The 26,365-nt window shown below is 38.2% G+C and overlaps 1 protein-coding gene across 1 annotated transcript in view; it reads left to right on the top strand.

The window, feature by feature from the left end:
- LOC126249428 (4-aminobutyrate aminotransferase, mitochondrial) overlaps positions 1 to 26,365 on the top strand; it is a 97,006-nt gene that overhangs the window by 11,332 nt on the left and 59,309 nt on the right. Inside the window, exons 3-5 of the mRNA XM_049951083.1 lie at positions 8,814 to 8,981; positions 10,035 to 10,115; positions 15,946 to 16,144. Coding sequence (XP_049807040.1) covers positions 8,814 to 8,981; positions 10,035 to 10,115; positions 15,946 to 16,144 — 448 coding nt within the window. The remainder of the gene's footprint in view (positions 1 to 8,813; positions 8,982 to 10,034; positions 10,116 to 15,945; positions 16,145 to 26,365) is intronic.

Here is a 26,365-nt window from a genome sequence, read left to right as displayed (position 1 = left end):
GGCTGTAGGGTGATTGAGGAAGAACAGTACAGTGGAGTTTCATGAGCTCCTCTAGAGTGCACCATCTTGTGTGGGGCCTTCCATTCTCATGGAGATGGAGAAATTTGTTTGCATTTTTGTGGTGACAAATATGCTGGAAAAAGATTTTGGGCTTGCAGTTGGTCGTCATAAACTTCATTACACGATATTTCAGCTGGGCATCTGCCAGACATCTTCAGCTGAGCTGAGCGAGGACTGACAGAGGCATTCTCCGCTCTGTCTTATATAATGCACTGATAGTACTGTCGCGCATGCGTTGCAGTCGTGGAGACAGAAGGACCACACTGCCTAGCAACAGCACCCTCGCCGGTGGAACTGCAAGACTCAGCTGCCGTTGGTATTGTCACTGGCCGCAGCTGTCAAAGTCTTCAGGCATCTTTGTCTCGAGAAAATTTCGGAGATGATGGGATTCCATGCATTATTAAATTGGTAACCATTGTCACGGCTCTTTAGATTTCCCACTTTGTGTATTTCAACGGAATCCCAAAAAGTTGTTGCTTTGGCCTAAATCGAAGTTTTCTTGTGCTCCATTGAATGTCCGTTAAAAATACAATGTTCCGCAACTGCAGACTTACTAGGTTGCAATAGGCGAGTGCAATGTTGATGTTCTGTACAAGGATCCCGTCATCTCCAAAATTTGCTAGAGACGAAGATGTCAGAAGACTTCGATATGTGCAGCCAGCGACAACACAGACGGTAGATGAGTCTTGCAGTTCCACCAGTGAGGGCACTGTCACTGGGCAGTGAGGTCCTTCTGTCTCCACGACTGCAACACATGGGTTGCAGTACTAGCAGCGCACTATGTAAGACAGAGCGGAGAATGTCTTCATCAGTCCTCGCTTGGCTCACTTGAAGATGGCTGGCAGTTGTCCAGCTGAAATATTGTGCAATGAAGTTTACAACAACTGGCTGCAAGCCTGAAATCTTTTTGAACAGTTGATTCGCCAGGAAAATTTCAAATTTTACAAATATGCTGAAGTCATTTCTTCGATTTCCTGAGGGAGGACATCAAGCAGAATAGCCCCTTCAGAGTCCCTTAAGAGCATCGCTGTGACTCTACCTGCTGATGGAGCGGCTTTGGACTTTTTCTTGAGGGAGAGGTGGTGTGGCACCACTTGACGGGTGGTCATTTTGTTTCTGGTTCAAAGTGATGAACTCACTTTTTTTTGCCCAACAACTCATCATGCTTTCACTTACTGTCAAGTCTCCACAGGCATTCTGCAAGTGCCTATGAATATTTGCTACACTCTGGTTTTCCATGAAAAGAAACTCAATGACAGCTCTCTGCTTGGAATGCACTTCCATTGCAGTTGCCATTTTGAAAGCTACATATAGCACCGCCACCTTTGGAACTTCATGAAATTATGGGGGCTGTGGTGGGAGTATTCCACTGTGTCCCACAACAGATTCCATTTTTTCAACTTGAATTGCCTGAGTAAAAAGGAAATGTTGCACTATGTATTGAATACATGTTATTAGAAGGCTATTTGTATTGTATAGCAATACTGGATTTGTATACACATTTCGAACTAATTATTATCCACAGGGAGCACGAGGATTGGAAATTTAATGATGGTATGAAGGTTAACTTTGGCTGTGGTAAAACCTAGAACAGGATATTTTACATCATATAACCACCAATATTTTCCATTACTTTTTTTATGGTGGCTTGGTAATGCTGTTCACAGCCACAGATATATTGATGTTACAGATGAACCATTTTATTTTGTGCATAATGCCAAGATATATGCACAAGCAAATGTCTTTTTAAATTTTGATAATAAGAGATAAATATGGCTAACACTTGGTTCAAGAATCATAAAAGAAGGTTGTATACCTGGAAGAATCCTGGAGATACTAATAGGTATCAGATAGATTATATAATGGTAAGACAGAGATTTAGGAACCAGGTTTTAAATTGTAAGCCATTTCCAGGGGCAGATGTGGATTCTGACCACAATCTATTGGTTATGAACTGCAGATTGAAACTGAAGAAACTGCAAAAAGGTGGGAATTTAAGGAGATGGGACCTGGATAAACTGAAAGAACCAAAGGTTGTACAGAGTTTCAGGGAGAGCATAAGGGAACAATTGACAGGAATGGGGGAAAGAAATACAGTAGAAGAAGAATGGGTAGCTCTGATGGATGAAGTAGTGAAGGCAGCAGAGGATCAAGTAGGTAAAAAGACGAGGGCTAATAGAAATCCTTGGGTAACAGAAGAAATATTGAATTTAACTGATGAAAGGAGAAAATATAAAAATGCAGTAAATGAAGCAGGCAAAAGGGAATACAAACGTCTCAAAAATGAGATCGACAGAAAGTGCAAAATGGCTAAGCAGGTATGGCTAGAGGACAAATGTAAGGATGTAGAGGCTTGTCTCACTAAGGGTAAGATAGATACTGCCTACAGGAAAATTAAAGAGACCTTTGGAGAGAAGAGAACCACTTGTATGAATATCAAGAGCTCAGATGGCAACCCAGTTCTAAGCAAAGAAGGAAAGGCAGAAAGGTGGAAGGAGTATATAGAGGGTTTATACAAGGGCGATGTACTTGAGGACAGTATTATGGAAATGGAAGAGGATGTAGATGGAAGATGAAATGGGAGATAAGATACTGCGTGAAGAGTTTGACAGAGCACTGAAGAAAGACCTGAGTCGAAACAAGGCCCCGGGAGTAGACAACATTCCATTAGAACTACTGATGGCCTTGGGAGAGCCAGTCATGACAAAACTCTACCATCTGGTGAGCAAGATGTATGAGACAGGCGAAATACCCACAGACTTCAAGAAGAATATAATAATTCCATTACCAAAGAAAGCAGGTGTTGACAGATGTGAAAATTACCAAACTATCAGTTTAATAAGTCACAGCTGCAAAATACTATCGCGAATTCTTTACAGACGAATGGAAAAACTGGTAGAAGCGGACCTCGGGGAAGATCAGTTTGGATTCCGTAGAAATGTTGGAACACGTGAGGCAATACTAACCTTACGACTTATCTTAGAAAAAAGATTAAGGAAAGGCAAACCTACGATTCTAGCATTTGTAGACTTAGAGAAAGCTTTTGACAACGTTAACTGGAATACTCTCTTTCAAATTCTGAAGGTGGCAGGGGTAAAATACAGGGAGCGAAAGGCTATTTAACAATTTGTACAGAAACCAGATGGCAGTTACAAGAGTCGAAGGGCATGAAAGGGAAGCAGTGGTTGGGAAAGGAGTGAGACAGGGTTGTAGCCTCTCCCCGGTGTTATTCAATCTGTATATTGAGCAAGCAGTAAAGGAAACAAAAGAAAAATTTGGAGTAGGTATTAAAATTCATGGAGAAGAAGTAAAAACTTTGAGGTTCGCCGATGACATTGTAATTCTGTCAGAGACAGCAAAGGACTTGGAAGAGCAGTTGAACGGAATGGACAGTGTCTTGGAAGGAGTTTATAAGATGAACATCAACAAAAGCAAAACGAGGATAATGGAATGTAGTCAAATTAAATCGGGTGATGCTGAGGGGATTAGATTAGGAAATGAGACACTTAAAGTAGTAAAGGAGTTTTGTTATTTAGGGAGTAAAATAACTGATGATGGTCGAAGTAGAGAGGATATAAAATGTAGACTGGTAATGGCAAGGAAATCGTTTCTGAAGAAGAGAAATTTGTTAACATCGAGTATAGATTTAAGTGTCAGGAAGTCGTTTCTGAAAGTATTTGTATGGAGTGTAGCCATGTATGGAAGTGAAACATGGACGATAACCAGTTTGGACAAGAAGAGAATAGAAGCTTTCGAAATGTGGTGCTACAGAAGAATGCTGAAGATAAGGTGGGTAGATCACGTAACTAATGAGGAGGTATTGAATAGGATTGGGGAGAAGAGAAGTTTGTGGCACAACTTGACTAGAAGAAGGGATCGGTTGGTAGGACATGTTTTGAGGCATCAAGGGATCACAAATTTAGCATTGGAGGGCAGCGTGGAGGGTAAAAATCGTAGAGGGAGACCAAGAGATCAATACACTAAGCAGATTCAGAAGGATGTAGGTTGCAGTAGGTACTGGGAGATGAAGAAGCTTGCACAGGATAGAGTAGCATGGAGAGCTGCATCAAACCAGTCTCGGGACTGAAGACCACAACAACAACAAAGAGATAAATGCTGGGCCACCTCAAGCAGATAGGGAAAGCTCAAGGTCATGGCTGACCACTTATCCTATCCTCATACTTAATATATATTACCATGAAAATTTCTGTATTACTATGGACTGATCCTTGGATGGATGACTAAATAAATGATACAACTATTCAATAACTAATCATGTGGGCCAGTTTTTAAGAATTTCTGCCCTTTGGCAACAGATATTGTCTTAAAAGTAAGATGGTGCCATTAAAAGATAATGCCATTTCTTTCATGTAGCTTCATACTTGCCTTGTTCCAAAAAATGTGAATAATAAGCACCATTGATAGTTTTTCCTTAGGACACCTTTTGAATTGGGATCACTTTCTCAATTATAACCAAAGAAAGCACATTTTTCACATCCTGTTAATATCTGATGGACAGGACAAATGTTTGTCAAACCTCGGGGAGTGCGTGCATAATTAGTCTAAAAATTTGTACACATATTTAAGCAGCAGCAACAGGTTTCTGTATGTAGAATTACAAGATTTGTCAGCACAATACAAGGAAAAATTTAAATCATACATGCAGTCATATAAATATGTACAGTTGTGTTTAATAAAAATAGAGCAGGTGGTCAGCCATGGCCCTGATGAAGGAACAATCCTGCAATTTGTCTCAAATGATTTCAGAAACCATGACAGAATGGGGTCAATATCTTAACAACTGCACTTCCTCATTTGATTTATCCCTAGTGCAAAATTTTCTTTTGTTTACACATTCTTGGAAGAAGTGCTTGTGCTATGTTGTGTTGTTGTGGAAGGGAGGGAGAGGACAAATCTAATTGCAAGCACATAACCTGTACTTTTGATTTGTACATAGAATGCTGCTAAACTAAATGACACCACCTAATTGCTGGATACTTACCAAAATTTTGCTTACAGACAATGACCTGCAGTTAGATGATCAGGAAAATAAAGTATGTTTGTTCCAAACTTGTCACTTCTAATCAAAAGTGACAATGGAATATGATTATCCATGAATACAGCATCTTTTTAGTAAATTGAGGGAAGCTTGTTAAAAATTAGAAAAAAAGTATTGTAGGTATTGGCAACTGCCCTTCCTTCAGTCATTCATTTCTCCTTCTTTCTGGAAAGAATATATACTTAACATATATGCACACCTCGTAAGCATTTTGAAGGAAATTTATCATCATTATTCACATTTATATTTTACAAAATTAATAACACACCTTTCATACAGTAATGGTGTTAGGTGAAGTCACACTGCTATTGTAACAATAGTGCATCAGTGAGTGAGTGCTGCAGCAAAAGAATCTGTAATCACATTCGGTCATTGGCTTTTGTAATGATTATGGAAGTCCATATGGAAAATAAACAATTAAAAGGATAAATGATGTACTTCCAGGTATCCTGCTATGTTGCATTCTATCCACAGTATTTTGATGACCAGCCATCTGCCTTCTTCAGCTGCTGAGTGTTTTGCTGTTAAGTGTAGTCACTGCTTGGATGCCAACCAGACTGTAAATTATTATTGATCTCGCTCTGCTATTTAGAGCAAAGTTTGACTTCTGACACTCGCTACAACTCTTGAATGATCTATTATTTTTCTGAGCCTAATTACTATTCCATAAAATGGAAATCCTTTCAGCATTATCCAGCTCTGGTAGATGTGATGGCCAGTGAGATCTTAATAAATTAATACTGGATGCCAAACCTTGTTTAAATTCACGCCATGATACCAGCATCATTGTATTGTTTCATTTTTTGGTTATGCTGATTGCAGTGCTCGGTGATGGCTGACTTGATCTGAATTCCTCAATTGTTTGGTAATCTGACTCACATAAAACATGCCACATATGCATGAAATGCGATACACATGTGACCTTGGAGACCTATGTCGTCTTTAACATTACAAAAAATACTTTTTATCCTAGTTGAAGGGAACAACATAAAATGGTTGCTGTGTTTCAGTAGGAGTCTACTGATCTTTTGGGATATTGGGCCAGTGTAAGGTAGATTAGCAATTTTTCTGATTTTTGTCCATGGTCTGTCTCAACCTCTTTCCTAGGTGTTCTTAATTTTGGTTACATTGTTCATTCAATTTGCTGACCTGAGTACCTATTCCTTCAGAACACTATTCATAGGTGCTGTAATTCTTTGGTGAGCCTCTCCTTATCTTCAGCTTTAGGGACTGGTCTTTAGTAATGTATTTGTAATGGATGATCATGGCTCAAGCCATATAGATGGAGGTCATTGTATGTAGGGTTCCTATGTACACTGTGACATGGGGATCTGTCTGTTCTTCTGCTAATGAACATGTCAAGGTAAGGTAGTTGGCCTTGTTTTTCTTTCTTTCTTTCTTTATTTCTCTCTCTCTCTCTCTCTCTCTCTCTTTTTAACTATGGATAGAATTTAAATGTTCTAGGAACTTTTCAAGTTTTTATGTTCCATTAAGCCTTGCCAACAATGCATGGCCCATGTACTGAGAGAAACACATTGGTTTCCACTTGGCGAATTGTAGTGCCTTTGTTTCAAAGTGTTCCATTTTTAGAGTCACCATAACAGACAATAACAGACTACCCACTGCCATGCCATCAGTTTGTTCAAAATATTTTCTGCTGAATAGGAAATAAATTGTCAGATAAAAGAAAATCATTGAACTTTCCTGATTGGTTCAAAGGAATCAGAAAGTGGAACTCTCATAAAGAGGGAAATTACCAGCTGGTATGCAAGTCTGCCAGTATTACTAAGTATGGGTCTTAGAGAACTTTCTTTCTTGTGTACCTTAGAAAAGTCATATAGGTTTGGTGGCATGAGGGCTTGGTTCCTAAGACCCTTAATGATATGTGGCAAGCCGCACTTATTAAGAAGAGCCATCATCCACTGTATTTTACTTCCTTCAGCTAAGATAGAAAGTATTCTTTGTAATGTTAAAGATGCTCTAGGTTTCCAAAAGTTGGGTGTGTATCACATTCCATGCGAATGAGGCATGTTTTGAGGTGCAAGGAACATCAGTGACACATCAGATTAAAACAACCAAACAACTCAATTGCTGCTGACCACTGCCACAAATGTAATCAAGAAATGAAATGTGATAATATCATTACTGTGATACAAATGCCAAGTTTCTGGGGCAATGTAATTAAGGAATCTTTCGAAATAAAGATGTCAGAAATCCTAATTAACAGGGCTGGACATTTCAATTTAAACTGGGCTTTGGTCTGCCACACAAGTTATTAAATCTTGTCAGTCATCATGTCCACCAGAGCTGTAAACTGCTGAGTGACTTTGCATTTCACAGAATATTGATGCAAGCACTGAGAAAGAAGAGCATCAAACAGTGTAGCGGGTGTTGGGGTCAATTTGGCTATGAGTAGTTCTGTGAAACCAACAATGGCTCAGTCTGGTAGTGGCACAGGTAGCATGTGCACATAATGGCAAATCTTGCAGCACCTGAAGAAACTGGATGGCTTGGTCATTGAAATATTTTACATAACATTGAAATGAACTCTGAAGAAAAATCTGGAAGCACACTTAATCAGTAACACCAAGAAAACCTTTATGTTATTGACTATTGTGCATACCGGCTTGGTGCCTTGCTTCTTAGACACACACTAGTTACTAGGTCACATTTGATAACGTCTGTATGTGGACATCATCAGCTTGGATTTTGGCAGCTAGAAAAATCTTAACAAATATACTCAGTATGCTATTCTTAGTGGGGCTCTTATAAGTTGAGGAAAAGGAATTAGATCTCATAATACACCTGTACTACTTAATTTTTGACTGCTTTACAGTAGTTTACATTGTAGGAGAGCTGACCAAATCTGTATTTATACAGTGAGTGAAACTTGTGGTGTAACTATCCAAAAGTGTTGTAAACAAGCCTTATTTCTTATACTAAACAGAAATAGGGTTGCCTTTTGGATATGTATTAAAATACAGTACTGCTGTTCCTGGCATTGCAGCTTCATGTGGATTACCTTGTAAAGCATTTTTTCAGCCAAAGGAGAGATTGATTTTAATAGCTCCATTGCATAGCCTAAGTAGTTAAATGAATATGCACCACATTTTTCGCAGAATGTATAACACTGACAGCACAAAGGAATGTACATGGTCACCCATATACATGCACATATTTATGTCCACTATACAGGGTGGAGAAAAATTGCCACAAAATTTTAAACCTGGTTAGCTGATGCCAGTAGGTACCAAAATTATTAATGTTGTGTAGATAAACAGTGCACCATTTTTGAACTATGGAAACTTGGTGCCATGTGCTCCAGTTGGTTACGGGATTGCCCTGTTGCTGGGTGCTCTGGACAGTGCGTGACCGCGAATGCTTTACCTGCCATGTGCGTATCACGTTGGGGCAGTGATGGGGCGAGGGAGTTTATATGTGTGAACTGACAACCATAGCACTGCTCGTCAACTGATGAACAGCAAGGGGCAATCCCACAGCCAATCTGAGCGTGCGGCACCAGGTTTCTGTAGTTTAAAAATGGTGTGTTGTCGACTACACAACGTTAGTAATTTTGGTTCCTATTGGCATCAACTATCCAAGGTTAAAATTCCGTGACACAGTTTTTCTCCACCCTGTATGTTAAGAGAGTATCTGCATTGAATTTATTGCAGCCACCATTTTCTTTTCACAGCAATCTGGATCAGTACAACTTTTTGTTGATTATGACCGCTCCATTGGTAATTATATAGCAGATGTTGATGGAAATGTTCTGCTTGATGTGTACACTCAGATATCGTCACTGCCTCTTGGGTACAATCATCCAGATCTTTTGAAATTGCTTGATAACCCTTTTAATGTGGTAAGTCATCAAATTTTATAAACATTAATAAATTAATGAAGAAGTGATTAATGAATTGTGATTTTTGATGCATTAAAATATTCATTCCAGGCAGCAAGGGGGGAAAAAATAATACTGATGGTGTGAGAAGAATGAGGCCACTTGGTGAGGACATCATGTGTAGGGACTAGTTCTTTCTAATCTATCAAGCTATAACTGATAAAATGGTAGGGTTTTTTTGCATAGAGAAAACCTCGAGTTACAAGATTTGCTACTTAGTATCAGTAGATTGACCTCGCTGCTTTAACTTAATATTCATAATATGATGGTTGTGGGCTTAACAATAGTTATCCTCAACTTTGTAGACACCTCAGCAAGTTCTCTCCTCACACAGTTGAAGCTTTCATTTCCACAACTACTTATTAAATGTCATTTCTCAGCACTTGCATTGTTGTTATTGCGTATTAAAAGTATTCATAATTTAGATTTTCTTTTGGTTTTAAAGTAACTAATAATAGGGACAGGCTTACACAAAATGCTAGAGTCTGGTGCTAAATGTAGAGCTCATTGCCTCTTGTATTGTGGACCTGTCTGGAGTGCGTCATTGGATTCCTGTTCTCTCCCCATTATCCCTTTGTGTTTCTTGTGTGCTCATAATTCTAAGTATGCAGAAACTGAAAGGAGAATTCGCATTATTAATGGAATACAAGAGTGTAATACAGCCGTACAGATAGTCTGCAAAATATACACTTTATTTTGATCCATGAAACAAAAAGTCTTATTCCCAGGATTAAAAGAACTGAATGCATAAAGGAAGAATACTGAATTTTACCCAGGATTCAATTTCTATCAGAAGCTGAGTTAAATGAAACTCTAAAGAGAGCAAAATTGATGGTTATCAAGAACATGTGAATGTGAGTCAGGAAAAATAAAGGGAGTGGGAGGAAGGGAGAGAATGCATTGAAAACTTGTGTGAATTGGAGACTTAGTGTTTAGAGTGACACATTCAGAAACTGTGCTAACAGTCTGGTTCTTTTTTTAGATTTCTTTGACATTGTTCTATTTCTTTTTCAGAAAGCAATTGTAAATCGACCTGCACTTGGAGTATTCCCAGGATCTGATTGGCCAAAAAAAGTTAAAAATATCCTTCTTGATGTAAGTGAAACTATACTTCATTGTTGGGTGTGTTAATCAGTGAAGTTAATTTTTGTTTAATTTCATAGTGATTTTAGGATTTGCCTTTCTTTCCATTTTTGCAGCCAGTCTCTGTTTTCACCATCCTAAGGAGACTTCCCATGGACTGCTATATCTCATTTAATTATCCTGACTAATACACATTGTAACCACAATCAAGTCTGAAACTGGGAGCAGGGTTGTCAGTGAAATAAAACATTTACCACTGAAACCATATTTGTTATGGAGACCAATATAAAGACACAATAGAACTTTCTCCTGGATGGAGAATGCTGCAATTTATACAGACATTGAATATTCCAGAAAATGCAAACTTAACATACATAAGAAATTTTGAGGACCCTCTAGAAATAATAAATGTTAAAAAATTAATACTTTCTTGTGGTGATATTTGAAGTAGGGGCCCACAGCATGCCAGCCGGTAGTGCTAATCGCTACTCCATATTGCATGCAGCACAGCTCGTTGCATTGCTCCCTCTCCTGGAGAAACAATGACTGACTTCTTCAGAAGTTCTCATTGGCGCCAACTACAGCATCCTAGATAATGGTCCTCTGTATAGCAGTACTGAGGATCCTCTTGTTTGGGTTGTGCTGTCACATATTCTTCACTAAGATAAATATCGAAGATAGCTCCTTCCATCAAAGCTTCGCAGTCATACAGTAAACCTTCAGTTCCATTAACCAAGAAGCCCCCATCATTGATTTATGCCCCTTTACAGTAGTAGGATCTCATATGCAGGACGTGGAGAATGTGTCTGTGCTTTTATCTTCTTGATCTCAAGTCAAAATCATCGACTTTGTATGTGAAGTCTGATGTACGACAGAGCATGTAATGTAACCCAAAGTAACATTTTAGTAATTTTTCTTATATCCCTGCACAGTCATAATAATACATACCAAATCTCCCGGGGCTGTATTTCACTGTCCAGAGCTCAGAATCATAGCACACTCGGTCTTCCTCTGAAGTGCCCAAGGAGTGTGTGTCTTCCTTCATTGTTCCTTGTGATGAGGTGATTCATACAATCATCCTTGAAACAGAAACAGTGTATCCATTGTTGTTTTGGGCTCGCAACTGTGGAGCATGAAGCATGAAGAATGGTGTGAAGCCTGTAGATAATTGCCTCAATATGTTAAATCTGTCACAATAGGCAGTATTGTATCCAAATCTCTGTTAGACATCAACATACATCAAGAGCATTTCTTACAATGTCTTGTTAAAGTATTCTGTGAGGCCATTCTTCTGGTGATGGTGGATAGTTTTCATTCTGTGGGTGATGTCACTATGAGAAATTATATATGATACTAGTCCTGACTGGAAAAGTATTAAATGATCAGAGTTCATCATATGGGGGACTCTATCCTTCAAAATGATATCTTTTAGAAGGCACCTTGCAATTTCCAGAGCTTCAGAAATTGGCACAAGTTAGTGATGTGCAGTGGAATACGTAATCAGTGCAGATGTTTAACCACTGGTACCTCTTTGTCAAACTGTGGAATCTCACCACTAGGTTGATCTCATCTGGTGCAATACCGCTGTTGCAGGCAGAATGCCACCAGATGCCCTGGAACTAATTGCAGCAAATTCTTTCATCACTAGCATTCCTTACAGTGACTCACATGGTCTTAATGGATTGGTGGAGGCCTTGGCAGTGATAACTGCATCTAGTTCTATCTAGAGCCTTCATGAATCCCAGGTGGCCAGATGATGGAGCATTGTTGAATTACTTCAGGATAAGTGGCTAAAGATGATTTGGAATGACAAGCAGCCATTTCTGCCCTACTGGATCATAATTCCTCTTATAAATGTTCCATTTATTAATTTTAATTCCCATTCAGTGATTTCTTCCTTCTTTAAGACTTCTATTGTTTTCAGCAGTGCTGGATCTTCTGTCTGCTAAGTAGCAGTATCATTTGATGAGCTTTCATCTATGCTGCTGTGTTCCACCAAAAGATTCCTTGAAAGGCTGTTTGGTGTCCTTGTATTTGTATCCACTTTTGTATACCAATGTGATGATGTACTCCGGAAGTCTCAGTGCCCTTGCCATCATCCAGCTCAATGGATTTTATAAGATAGTCAGTAGGTGTAGAGAATGGTGGCCTGTCACAGTGGTGAATGGTTTGCCAAGTAAATATGGTTGGAGCTCGTCAATAATCCAGGCAGCTGCAAGACACTTTTCTGTGCTTTCTTGAATTTGCACTCGGACTGCTTGTGCCCCATATCCACTTGTCTGAGGAGAAGTTCTATCTCGGCATTCTCATCATACACTGCTCGGCTGCAGAAGATGTAAAGACCTCCTTAAAGACAAGGAAAGATCTTAGAGGCTCCTTGTTCCAAGAAAATTTGGCATCTCAGTGTGGTAATTCTTGGTATAGAACTCCTTTGTGAATTGCCATTAGTACGAGCACATTTTCAGAAAATTTCACTCATCACAAATGGGCCGAGGAGTTAGAAAATCTGTGACTACTTTTATTTTGTGTGGACGAGGACGGTGTCCATCACCATTAACTAGGTGCTCCAAAATTGGTATTTCTTGGGTGATGAGGCATTTCTTCAAATTCATATGAATGCCTGCAGACTGAACACACCTCTGCGTGATTGTCAAGCAGCTTACAAGTTTCAAATTTTTTGATGGCATTTGACAATCTCATCCAGATAGCAAAACTACGTCGTCCATTTAAGGTGTCAAAGCTGGTCGCCCACCATACATTTACACGTTGTTGGAACATTACATTATCCAAACGGCATAACTTTGAACTTGTAGAGGTCATCGGGTGTTGTGGAGGCAGTCTTTTTCCAGTCAGCCTTGATTTGCTAGTAGCCTTTCTGCATGTCCATAGTTTGGAAGTACTTTGCCCCACTGAGGCACTAACAACCCCAGTTTCTTAACTAATGTCAGTAAAAGACTTACAGAAATTATGGAAACCCTTCCCTGTAACTAAAAGTGAAACTAGAACCAATACAGAGTTTACAAAAATATAAAAATTAGTGTAATCATTGTGATTTATAGCTGTCAGCTCTTTTGTGACACTGGGTGCTGGCTGAATTCCTCCAGTATACCTCTTCATCTGCCCTGTGCAGCACAGTCATGGAATCTTGCACCAATGCTTTTTTATTATCTGGTAAGTTCCTCTATATAGGTGAAAGAACTTCCAGTTCATTTTCCCACCCTGGAACTCTAAATACTTGTTGACCACAAATAATTCTCCTTTCTTATAATGAGATTCCATAACATTTTTATTTAGCCTTGTTAGTCGCTGCTCTGAACTTGTAATCAGATCAGCATTTACTGCTTGAGGGCTTCACTCATATTTACAATTATTTTCTGATGACCGTAACAATAAAGTGGGTAATGTCTCGCATACTGCTCCCTTGCCTACAATCTCTAAAGGAGTCAAGTCATTATTCATACTAGGTAACGCAATGAGGATTTTTTTTTTTTAATTCTTGCGCCTGATCTTTGCTAACCTTGTATGTTTACTTGTACAACAGGCATGACACAATCTTCCAAGTACTTACATTGTGCATGCAGTAGGATTACCCTATGGATGGTACTTAGAGGTTAGCAGTTGTTTTATGCCCTGACTGCTGAGGAATTCTTTAAACTCAAAGGCCGGCCGATGTGGCCGTGTGGTTCTAGGTGCTTCAGTCTGGAACCGCGTGACCGCTACGGTCGCAGGTTCGAATCATGCCTGGGGCATGGATGTGTGTGATGACCTTAGGTTAGTTAGGTTTAAGTAGTTCTAAGTTCTAAGGGACTGATGACCTCAGATGTTAAGTCCCATAGTGCTCAGAGCCATTTTAAACTCAAAGCTTACAAATTATGGTCCTTTATCCAATAGTATGTGGTGAGTATTGCAGTTCAACAAAATAATCCTTATTTAGGCATCTAATAACTCTCTATGTAGTTGTGGTTTGTACTAGATATGGCGCTACCAACTTGGACCAGCATTCTAGTGCCACAGATGCATAGCTTACTTTTTCCATGCACCTGGGTAGAGTACCAAAAAAGTCCGCATCTAGGAGACCCTGCAATCCCTTTGGTATAATAGTATACACTTTTATATTTGGAAACATCAGCATAATTTTAACTTCTTAGCATAATAGACAGGTCCAGATGCTGTTCCTTACCTTTCTTCCCAGTTTTTTAAAATAGTAAATTTTGCTCATAAGCTATATACATTTCCTAATTCCAAAGTGACCATGTCCTTCTAGTACGTATACAATTAGGGCTTGGACAATTTCGTCTGCTACACCAAGCTCGGTGTTAATAGTTCCATTCCACTACAACACACTGTTTTAAAATTTCCTTACCTATTTTTTCCCCCTGATATCACCCAGCTTTTCTTAATGATTAATTTGAATTTGGACTCTTTTTGTTTGCAAATTCATAATCTTATTTCCAACTACCTTTACTCCCTTTTTATGCTCTTCTGTTTTCGGATAGTAAACTCTCATTTCTTCTCTTGACCTTTCCTCGTCAGTCAGTTCTGTTGGAAGTAGTACATTTTGTGGACCTTTGATGTATTAGAATCTCAGAATTAAATTCTTGCAGGACAAAACTCACCACATTGATTTAGAAATGCCAGCGCTTGATAATCTGTGTTGAAAGTTATTTTGTGCCCTGCTAAAAGATACTGGAAGTGTTTGAAGCCACATACTACAGCCAAAGCCATCTTTTTTCAGCTACTGTATTATTACATTAATATTTATTATGGACATCTACTTTAAAATGTGATGTTGTAATGTTTGTCTTCATTATTGAAGCCTCCCTGAAAGATGTTGCAGCCTAATCCAAAATCCAATGCATCAGTACACATTTTAAATGCTTCCTCAAAATTAAGGTGGCTCAGACTTTTCACTCAACTCATTTTCTCTTTGACCTTATTGAAGGTGCTGATTCCTCTGGGACACCAGTCCTACTTAGTCTTTTCTTTTAAGAAATTTAATGTGTGATCGTTTGATATACTTCTGCCTGGTATAAATCTTCTATAAAATCCGACCAAAGCCAGGAAGGACTTTTGACTGTTTTCAGTTTTGAGGCAGTAGACAGCACGATTGCTTCGACATTGTTTGGGTCAGGTCATGTGAATATGTCCTAAAATTTTATTTCTTTTGTCTTAAAGGCCTACTTCAACAGTTTTACTGTCAATTCTTTTTCATGGAACATTTCTAAGACTCTTTGTAATAAACATTTGTGTGCTTCCCATCTTTCATTAAGTGTTAGCGTATCATCAACATAAAAAATCACCTTGCACAACAATTCTTTAGCAAGTGCCATATCAAGAGCTCTCATAAATACAGAGACTGATATATTTAAGGCAAAAAGGAAGGCTTGAAATTGGTAAGATCTTCCTTCAGAAATAAAAATTGCAGCTTCCTTGATTCCGGGTGTAATGATACTTACCAGTATCTGTCCATTAGAACGACCTGCTGATAAACTTAGTGTTCTGTAATCTACATTAAATTTCTTCCATTGGTATTGATTGGTCTCTTTCCTCTCCTATTAGTTGGTTACGGGTCCAAGCATGTAACACTACTGGTACTTCACCATTTGGTTTATGCACAACTAGCAAGAGGTTGAAGTTAGAACATCCCCTTGGTCAGAAAATGAATATATAGTTGTTTTTCATTTTAACTGTTAATATTTTCCCACCATTTCATAGAGCTATCATATTTATTTGGACATTTAAGCATTGTTCTTATATTTACAGATTACTATATATTAGTTGGATGCTTTATTTTAAAACTGCCTATTTTTGTGGTTTAACAGAAACTGTGTGTTAATTTTAGGTTGGCCCCAAGGGACTGAGCCATGTCACTACAATGATGTGTGGTTCATGTTCAAATGAAAATGCATTCAAGAACATCTTCTTCTGGTATCGCAAAACTCAGAGAGGTGAAAATATAGATTTCACTGAAGATGAAAGGTCATCTTGCATGATAAATCAATCACCTGGCTCTCCACCTCTGAGCATTCTATCATTCAAAGGTTTGTGGTATTTGATATCTTCACAAATATATTTGAAAATTAGCAGTAATACCTCCTGCAAACACAAGCGTATGTATAAAGCAAACAGAATACAGCTTTCTTCTTATGCATGTGGTACAAGTTAATTCACACAACTTTTTGATAGCTGATTATCCATTATCACATTGAATACTTTTCTCAACATTTTCTTCAGAGGTTGCAGTTTTAAGACATCCATTACATGGATCCTGTGGAGAAGTATACAAAAACGAAAGCAAGACAGCCCTGTGAGGCTTCCGTAACATATTACCAAAACTATTTCAAACAAACATTGTCATCACAAACGTGCCAGTGCGACATGATTTACCACTGTGGTCGTGTGTAAACAAAGAGATTCGACACTACAATTCCGAGCTAAAGAAACTGTGTGATAAATTTAGCCATGTACTTAAGTAAGATGAGTTGTGATGAACATACAAAACACGGATTCCACTTAAACAGGAAAGGGAAGGCCAAGCTAGTTTCCCACATAAGCAAACTGTGCGAGAGACAGTGTGGAGAAAGCTCCAATTGCTCTGGGCTACAACAGCGAGACTTTTTTAGAATAAAGGACCATAATAATAGTTTTCAGGGATGTATTACGGATATGACTGAGTCCTGTGCACGCAAAGAAAAGCCAGGCTGAGAAGTAAGTGCTCAGTCATTGCATGTCAGTTCCAAAAAACCAGTGTGTGCAAAATGTCGTAAAAAGTGTAACTCAAACAATTTTGATTGGTGCAAAATGGTAAATAAACTAGAAGGGATAACACCCTTAAAGTTAATGCACTTAAATGTGCAATATCTCAGAAACAAACTAGACATTCTACAAATATTCATAGAGGAACACTTGCCACATGTACTAGTAATAATGGAACATGGGCTAAAATGCAGTTAAATAATATACTATAGATTAGAAGGTTACTTACTAGCAAGTAGTTATTGTAGGCAAAACCATAAAGGTGGTGGTGTGGCAATTTATGTTAATAAGGATGTAGAAGCTAAAAACGGTTTCCTTTCTTGAACACCACACCAAAGAAGGATCAATTGAAATGACAGGCATTGTACTCCACAGTAATGATCTTAAGTTACCAAAGCATAAAGTGGTTGGAGTGTATAGGCCACCAAATGCTGATGTAATGCTGTTTATGGATAAACTTAGTAGTGTTGCTGGTCAGGCTGGTTCTAATGACCTTACTACATTAGGTGACTTTAATATAGATGCAAACTCAAATAGTATAGTAAATTTGAAACTCAGTGATGTACTGACCTCATACAACCTTGTAAATATAGTGAACTCTGACACCAGAGTGACGGACACATGTTCCACTAGAATAGATTATGCTATAATCAGCAAAGATGTTATAGATAAGGTAAATTACAGTTACTTAGATTTTCTTTATTCTGACCACTTCTGTCAGGTGATAGATACAAAAATTCAGTTGTGCCTAAAATAACAAAAATTGTGCTACAGAAATTAATGCTGAATACCTCAAATATTAATGCTCTTAAAGACAAACTAGCGAATGAGAAATGGGATTCTGTGTACCAGGTAAAAGGGTCGGATGAGAAATGGAATGAATTCTACTCAACCCTATTGCATCATTATGAATATAGTTGTCCAGTCAGAGAAATCCAGAGGGTTGTTAAACACTGTCAAAATGGAAGTAATCCTAGACTAAAACTCCCAACAAATCTGATTAGGCTCAGGCAGCAAGTACATGATCTAAACCAGCTTTATAAAGCTACTACTATGCAGGTTTTCAAGGAAAAATACAATAGGGCCAAGCAAACTTTTAAAACTGAAATTGTCAATCTAAGGAAGCAGATTAACAGCAAAACAATAGAACAGTCTGACAACATAAGCAAAGCCTCTTGGAAGCTGATTGACAAATACCGAAAAGGTCCCAACAAGATGAACATGGAACCACTCAGCATAAGACATGATGGTAACATTATAAAAAACCCAGATACTATATGTAATATTTTTAGTAACTACTACATTTCTGCTGAACAATCAACGCATATTACAGATTCCCAGATAGAGATCTGGTGCCATCTCACCCAGTGTACCGAATTTGAATTTGTGGAAGTGGATGAGCAGGAGATTCGCAGGGCAATATACATGCTAAAGAAAAAAATTTCATCTGGATGGGATGGCATATCCAGTGCTATTACTAAAGCATGCTTAAAAGAAATTTCTAAACCTCTTACTCACCTTATTAATTGCAGCATTAGAGAAAACATGTATCCAATGGTTCTAAAAATGAGTGTAGTGAAACCAGTGTATAGAAAGGGAAGTAAGGAAGAAGTCTCCAACTATAGACCAATATCATTAATTCCCACTTTTAGCAAGATATTCGAAAGCATAATCCTTTCTCAGCTAAGTGCCTTTTTCACAAAACATAAACTGCTTGTAGATTCACAGCATGGCTTCAGAAAAGAGCAAAGTACAAGCACAGCAGTTACACAGTTCATCCATGAAGTTTACCGTCTGTTCGACCAGAAGATGCAGACTGCAGGTATATTTTTGGACCTGACAAGAGCATTTGATACAGTAAACCATAGGGTACTTCTTAAAAAGCTAAAATCTTATAGTATTGGGGATCAAGCCATGAATCTTTTAACCACGTACCTGTTGAATCGTAAGCAACGCACTAAATTGTCATACAAACTAGATAATAAAATCATGAACTCCCAGTCCACCAGTGAACCTGTATTACAAGGTGTACCACAGGGCTCAATCCTTGGACCCTTTCTCTTCCTTATATATATTAACGACATTGCACAACCCATTAACTTCCATATTGTAAGCTATAGAGATGACACCTCAATCTTATTCTATGGGAGCGAATCTAAAGAGCTACAATTTCTTGCTACTAGTGGTGTAACAGAAGTAACAAAATACTTCAATGATCAGGGACTCAAGGTGAATGTCACCAAATCTTAACTACTGACATTTAAAACAGGCAGTTCTCATCACAACAATATGAATAGTGTGTGTAATATCTCTGCAACAGAAAATGGTAACTGTAAATTCCTGGGTGTATTTGTTGATGAAAATTTGCGGTGGACATACCACATTAATTTCGTATGCGGAAAAGTCAGTAGTGCCGTATATCTCCTCAGCTGCTTGCAAAGATAGTTCCTAACCAAGCACTGAAATTAGTATATTATGGAACACTTTACCCCTTTCTCAATTACGGAATTGAACTATGGGGCTGTGCAGCTGATGTACATTTAAAAAGAATACTACTACTACAGAAAAGAGCAACAAGATTTATATATGGGATGGGACATAGAGATTCATGTCGTGAAGTGTTTGTGCAGCATGAATATCTGACAATATATTCTCTGTACATCTTCAAAATTGTTGTATTTTTTATAAGTCAGCCAACAGAAGCAATCGAGGGCAGTGATGTATACGATCACAACACTAGAACAAAGTGCAACTATTTCCGTAACAGAACAACATTAAAAATGACTGATAGAAGTCCATATATCAGTGGTCTGATTTGGTATAACAAGCTACCAAACTCTCTAAGAACATACACTGGAAATGTTTTTAAAACAAAATTAAAATCTTATGTAATAGAAAAATGTTTATATTCTTTCAATGAATTTTAAGATAGTGATTGTAACATGAGGCATTAGCATATCAGTTGTAATGTGATAAATGTAAAAAATAGACATAAGAAAAAACAGCTACAGAATATAGTGTATTTTATAAGTATAAATATAACCATAGTATTAAGTCTGATGATGTTTGCAAAAGCCATCATTACGATGGCTCCATGCAAAGAAAATGTAAATAAATAAAAAAAAAATAAATAAAAGTACAGTCATGCTTGACATCTGCTACCCATTTATTAAGTGTTCAAAATGTAGGAAAAGACAGCTCAGTTACAGATATTGCCTTTGGGTGAATTTAACAACAAAGTGCATAAAATTTCATTGATACTGACACTGCTCTATGCCAGGGAAGAAAGTGTCACATTACCCATATATATAGACATTAATGTCATGGATATTAATACAGATACACACACATGAAGCATTTAGTTCAATCTACCACAAAAGACAGAGCCGAAGATTGTTTCATTTTTTTATTTTTTTTTAACATTTATTCTATGCATTTCATTTCATTATTTACCTATGGCTGTCACTTCCAATGTCAGCAAAAGATTCTAACCAGGGTTTACATCATGTCAAATGTAGTATTGAAGAATGGTTATCTTTTCAAAGTCATTGGTTCCTGGGAGGGGGGGGGGGGTGAAATGCACATAAAATACACTGCATGGGAAAAAAGAATATATTGCATCCAGAAGACATGGTCATATGCCAGTATTGCTTCTTACATGTACACATCACTGGCCATATGTGTAAACGATTAGAGATGCAGTTCTCTCTGATAGGTAGACCGGCCACCAGAGTGCATTAGTGTCATTCAGGTTTAGTGTTCTTAGAGGGCCTGATAGAGCCTATTAAGGACTTGAACAGCACCAGCTGAGTTATCACTGTGAAGCTCTCAGAGATGCAGCATACTCATGTGAGACAGCAATTATCCTAACATTACAAAGTTTCAAAAGGGCCTCATTCTGGGTCTTCATTTGTAGGATCATGCAATATGCAGATTTGTGGACCATTCAGATATTATGACTGTGTGCTGATGTTGGATTACGTAGGAATGTGAGGGCAGGCATACTCACTGTCAAGGTTGTATATCTACACCCTACTCTATGAACCACTGCGAAGTGCATGGCAGAGGATATGTCGCACTGCACCAGTTATTGAGGCTTTTCCTCATTCTATTCACATATGGAGTGTGGGAAGAATGATTGTTTAAATGCCTTTGTGTGTGCTGGAATTAATCTAAAGTTGGCCTCACAGTTCCTGCGGGAGTGGTATGTAGGTGCTTGTAGTATATTCCTAGAGTCATCTTTTAAAGGCAGTTCCTGAAGTAGGCTTTCTTGGGACAGTTTCCATCTGTCTTCAAGAGACTGTCATTTCAGTTTCTTCAGCATCTGACACTCCCACGATTCAAACAAACCTGTAACCATTAATGCTGCCCTTCTCTGTATACATTCATCATCCCCTGTTTGTCCTATTTAGTCCCACATCCTTCCACAATATTTTAATGTGGATGCCACAAGTGATTTGTAACCAATCTCTTTTGTAGACTTGATTTCATTACCCTAGATCTCTACCAATAAACCAAAGTCTGTCACCTGTTTTACCCATGACTGAGTCTATGTGGTCATCCCATTTCATATCCCTACAAAGTGTTACATCCATGTATTTGTAGGAGTTGGCTGGGTACAACTGCGACTCACTGATATTATAGTCACAGGATTACTATGGTTTTTTTTTTTTTTACAACTTTGAAATCTTTTCAAGATATGATGGAATATTTATGCATCTTCTTTCAGACAGTGCTTCACTATAAGTAACTGCACCATTCGCAAAAAGTTTGAGGTACTATTAATATTGTCTTCAAGGTCATTAATATACAGAATGAATAGCAAGGGTCCGAACACACTTCCCTGGGGTACACGTAAAGTTTCTTTTACATCTGAAGATCAGTCTCCATCCAAGATAACATGCTGTGCCCTTCCTACAAAAAATAATTCAGTCACAAATTTTATTTGATACCCCATATCATTGTACTTTTGACAATAAGGGTGGATATGGTGTTGAGTCAAACACTTTTCAGAAATCAGGAAATATTGCATCTACCTGACTACCTTCATCCAAAGCTTTCATTACATCATGTGAAGAAAGTGTGAGTTGTGTTTCACATGATCAATGTTTTCAGAACCCATTTTGGTTGCCATGGAGGAAGTCATTCTGTTCAGAGATACCTCATTATGTTTCAACTCCAAATATGTTTTAAGATTTTACAACAAATCATTAAGGATGTTGGTGCTTTCTTCCAACTGCTGGGCATGGCTTCTTGTTCAAGGGTTGACCCAAATGTTTTCAGATTTTGTGAAAGATCATTTGACAATATTCTGCTACAGTAGTCGTTGAAGGGCTCACACATTGTCCTCTTGACAGCCAAACATGTTCCTGTCAACCGCATCTGATCACCATAAGAGGGGATCCCATATTGTGCACCGAGCACATTGTAACCCAGTTCACATCTGGGTGTGCCATATCTGTGAACGAGTAATGGACTCCCTGCAATATTCTGTTGTATCAAGCACCATTTGTCAGAGGCTAGTAACAGCTGGACTAGGGAATCATTGTCCCATGTGTAGGCTGCCATTAACACTGCCACACAAATGGCTGTGTTTGGAGTGATGCCATGTCCAGGAAGCATGGATGCCTGGCAAATGGCATCTGTGATGAATCAAGGTTCTGCACTACATTGGATGACCATAATTGGTGAGTATGGCTGTGACTTTGGGAGATACCCTATTTATCCAATGTTTTGTAGAGGCACAACAATGTTACTCCTGGCATCAAGGAGCAGGGAGCCATTGGGTGTGACGTCAGTTCATGGCTGATAGTGGCAGAGGAAAATCTGATGCAGCAGTATGTCATGGACTTCCTGCATTCTCGTGCAGACATTTGTCATGTGACAGGATCGTGGTGCCTTTTCTCAACAGAACAATACTCGTGCTCAACTGGCATATGCCTCTATGAACTATATGCATGATCTTGAGATACTATCATGGACGACAAGATCATCATATCTGTCCCTGATAGACTGTGTGTGGGACCGGCTCTGACGTCAACCCCATCCCAATGCCAGTATCTAGAATATCAAATACCAGTTACAACAGGTGTGGAGCAGCTTGTCTAGAAGAGGATGCAACAGATTTGACATCTTTCCCTATCAAATCAGTGCATGCATCAAGGACAGAGCTGGTGCAATGTCATTCTGATAAGTTCTTTCTAAGTTCAACTCAGATTTGTTATCACCAAAGTAACATCACACATCCTCTCAACATGAGAAATTTCATTTAATTTCCTCCTGTCCTTCTGTGTGCTTAACTTTTCTCTTCTGCTAGTGTGTATACAGGGTGATTCAAGAAGATAGGTAAATATTGTAATATGTTATTCTACTAGTAAAATTAAAGAAAAAGTTCATATAAACATAGGTCCGCAAATGTTTAGTTACGGAGGTGGCTAATGAAAGATTTTGCCTGAAATTTAGCAACTTTGCTACTATGAAGCCATCACAAAACTGTACAAGGTTAAAGTAAAGCATGATTTCCATTTATTTTGTTGTTACTGATCTGGTGAATCTAATAAAACATCTCCCAGGTGTGTATCTGCAGTAGTTTTCCAGAACATCCAGAGAAACAAAGATTATTATACAAGTAAATTTGCTTACTTTCCATTAAGAATGTAGAAAAATTTGTCATTGTTGGTAACCATTAGTGAGTTGTTTTGGTTGTTTCCTGACCTTGAAATGAATTCGTTTCCTGTATTGTTCATCGAAAGCTTTGTATTTTCCAGTTTAACATGAATTCACGTGTGCTATGGTATTAATAAAAGCAGAGTATCTGACACATTCATAAAGTTTCAGTTAATGTTATTACCATCGTTTTCCAAAATTAAATTCTCGGCAACTTCTGTTGAAAACTTTGTGTGATTGTCTGGAATTTAAAAAACAAATTGGACCAAGTAGTTAATAAATTAAAAATATTCCAAAATTATGCCTTTGCTTCTCTGGATGTTGTGGAAAACTACTTCAGTTACACATCTGGGACATGTTCTATTAGATTCACCAGATCAATAACAAAAAAATAAATGGAAATCGTGCTTTACTTTAACCTCATAGAGTTTTACAATGCCTTCATATTAGCGAAGTTGCTAAATTTCAGGCAAAACATTTTATTAGCAATAAGTCCATAACTAAACATTTGCGGCCCTATGTTTATATGAACTTTTTTCTTTAGTTTTACTTGTAGAATAACATATTAAAATATTTGCATATCTTTGTGAATCACCCAGTGTAGCAACAGCTTCCCAAATGCAAATCAAGAAGTAGTGGCAGAGCAAAACTGTTATCCAGTAGTATGGCGGAAGAGAAATTAAGACTGTGGGAGACTTTACATTTAAAGTCTGCTATATAATATGGAAAATCTGACTAAACACAAAAATTGATTAATGTAGTTTAGAGGCAATTAAAGATGTAGAAATTAGTTTTTGATAAAATACAGTACAATCAAAAAGAGATGCATTCTTCTTGGGTTTCGAAGAAACCATTATCCTTATACTGTAATTGTTGCACTTGACCACTTGCTATTGATCAATTAAGTGATACTTCTAAACCCCCAGACTGAAGAGAGAAATTGAAGAAGAGCCGAACAAAGTTTTATCTACATGATTAATCTGCAATTCACAATTAAATCCCTGGAAGAGGGTTCATCGATCCACCTTTAAGGTACTCCTCTACTGTTCCATTCTCAAACAGCGTGCAGGAAAAACAAACTCTTCAATCTTTCCATGTGAGCTCTGATTTATCTTATTTTATTATGATGATCATTTCTCTCTATGTAGGCGAGTGCTAACAAAATATTTTCACCCACTGAGGAGAAAATTAGTGATTGAAATTTCATGAATAGGTCCTGTCACACTGAAAATTGCCTTGTTTTAATGACTGCCACCCTAGTTCATGTATCATACTGTAGTGATTCGAGAATTTCAGTGTAAATTCTAGAACCACTTGGCATTCTACCATCTCGAACACACGATGTTTTAGATGTGAGTGTGGGATGATAGAATCCTACCTGCAGCGTATCACATGTTTGTGTGTTTATGTAGGTTTGATATCGGTTGCGAGAAGAATGAAGATGCGGTGGTCGAACGGCACTGACAAGTACCTGTCGAGCAGTCCATGGATGTTTATCGAGTGCACTTATGTAACTCTGTGATAATAGTGTCCCCATGACTATGGAAGTTTGCATACATACTTCAAAACTTTAAGCCATCCAAACCGTTAGAATGCCTGTGGCACTCTCTGCTTCATTGTGCAATAATACATAACAAGCTGCTGCTCTTTGAACTTTTTCAATGTCCCCTGTCAACCCTATCAGATGTGGATCCCACACCCCACAACAGTACACCAGAAGAGGGCGGATAAGTGTACTGTAAGCAATCACTTCAGCAGACTCTTTACATTTTCTAAGTGTTCTGCCAATAAATTGCAGTATGTGATTTGCTTTCCCCACAACATAATCTGTGTGACCATTCCAATTTAAGTTACTCAGAATTGTAATCCCTAAGTATTTAGTTGAGTTTGCAGTCTTCAGATTTGTGTGATCTATTGTGTAACTGAAATTTAGTGAATTCTTGTTAATGCTCATGTGGATGCCTTCACACTTTACATGACTGAGTCAGTTGCCACTTTTTGCACCATACAGATGTCTTGTCTAAATCATTTTGTTTTGATCATTTGGTGAAGTTTACATGATGGTAAATGACAGCACCATCTGCAAACAATCTACTAGGACTGCTCAGATTATCTCCTAAACTGTTTATGTAGATTGGGAAAAACAGAGAGTCTATAACACTTCCTTGGGGGAATACCAGATGTTACTTCTGTTATTCTCAATAACTTTTCATTGGTTACTGTGAACTGTGACCCTTCTGACAGGAAATTGTGAATCCAGTCACACAACTGAGACGATACTTCATAGTCATGCAATTTAATACAAGTTGCTCGTGAGGAATGGTGTCAAAATCTTTCTGGAAATCTAAAAATACGGAATCAATTTGATGCCCCCCCCCCCCCCCCCATCAGCAACACTCACTGCTTCATGAGAATAAAGAACTGGTTCTGTTTCACAAGATCTATGTTTCTTGAATCCTTGTTGGCTATTTGTCAGTAAATTGTTTTCTTCGAGGTGATAATGTTAAAGTGCAAAATATGTTCCAAAATCCTACTGCAAATCAATGTTGGTGATATAGGTCTGTAATTCAAGCAGATTACTCCTATTTCCTTTCTTGGGTATTCGTGTGAATTGTACAACTTTCCAGTTGTTAGATACTTTTTTAGTGTTTATCGTGCCGTCGACAACGAGGTCATTAGAGAGTTAGATACTGATCCTTCTATGATTGAGTGGTTGTATAACAGTACCGGCATGAAATGAGCAACCGAGCGAGGTGGCGCAGTGGTTAGCACACTGGACTCGCATTCGGGAGGACGACGGTCCAATCCCGTCTCCGGCCATCCTGATTTAGGTTTTCCGT

Source organism: Schistocerca nitens, chromosome 1 (genome assembly GCF_023898315.1).
Source record: "Schistocerca nitens isolate TAMUIC-IGC-003100 chromosome 1, iqSchNite1.1, whole genome shotgun sequence".
NCBI classification, from domain to species: Eukaryota; Metazoa; Arthropoda; class Insecta; order Orthoptera; family Acrididae; genus Schistocerca; species Schistocerca nitens.
Note: the sequence above shows the minus strand (reverse complement) of the source record. Positions and strands in the feature narration are given on the sequence as shown.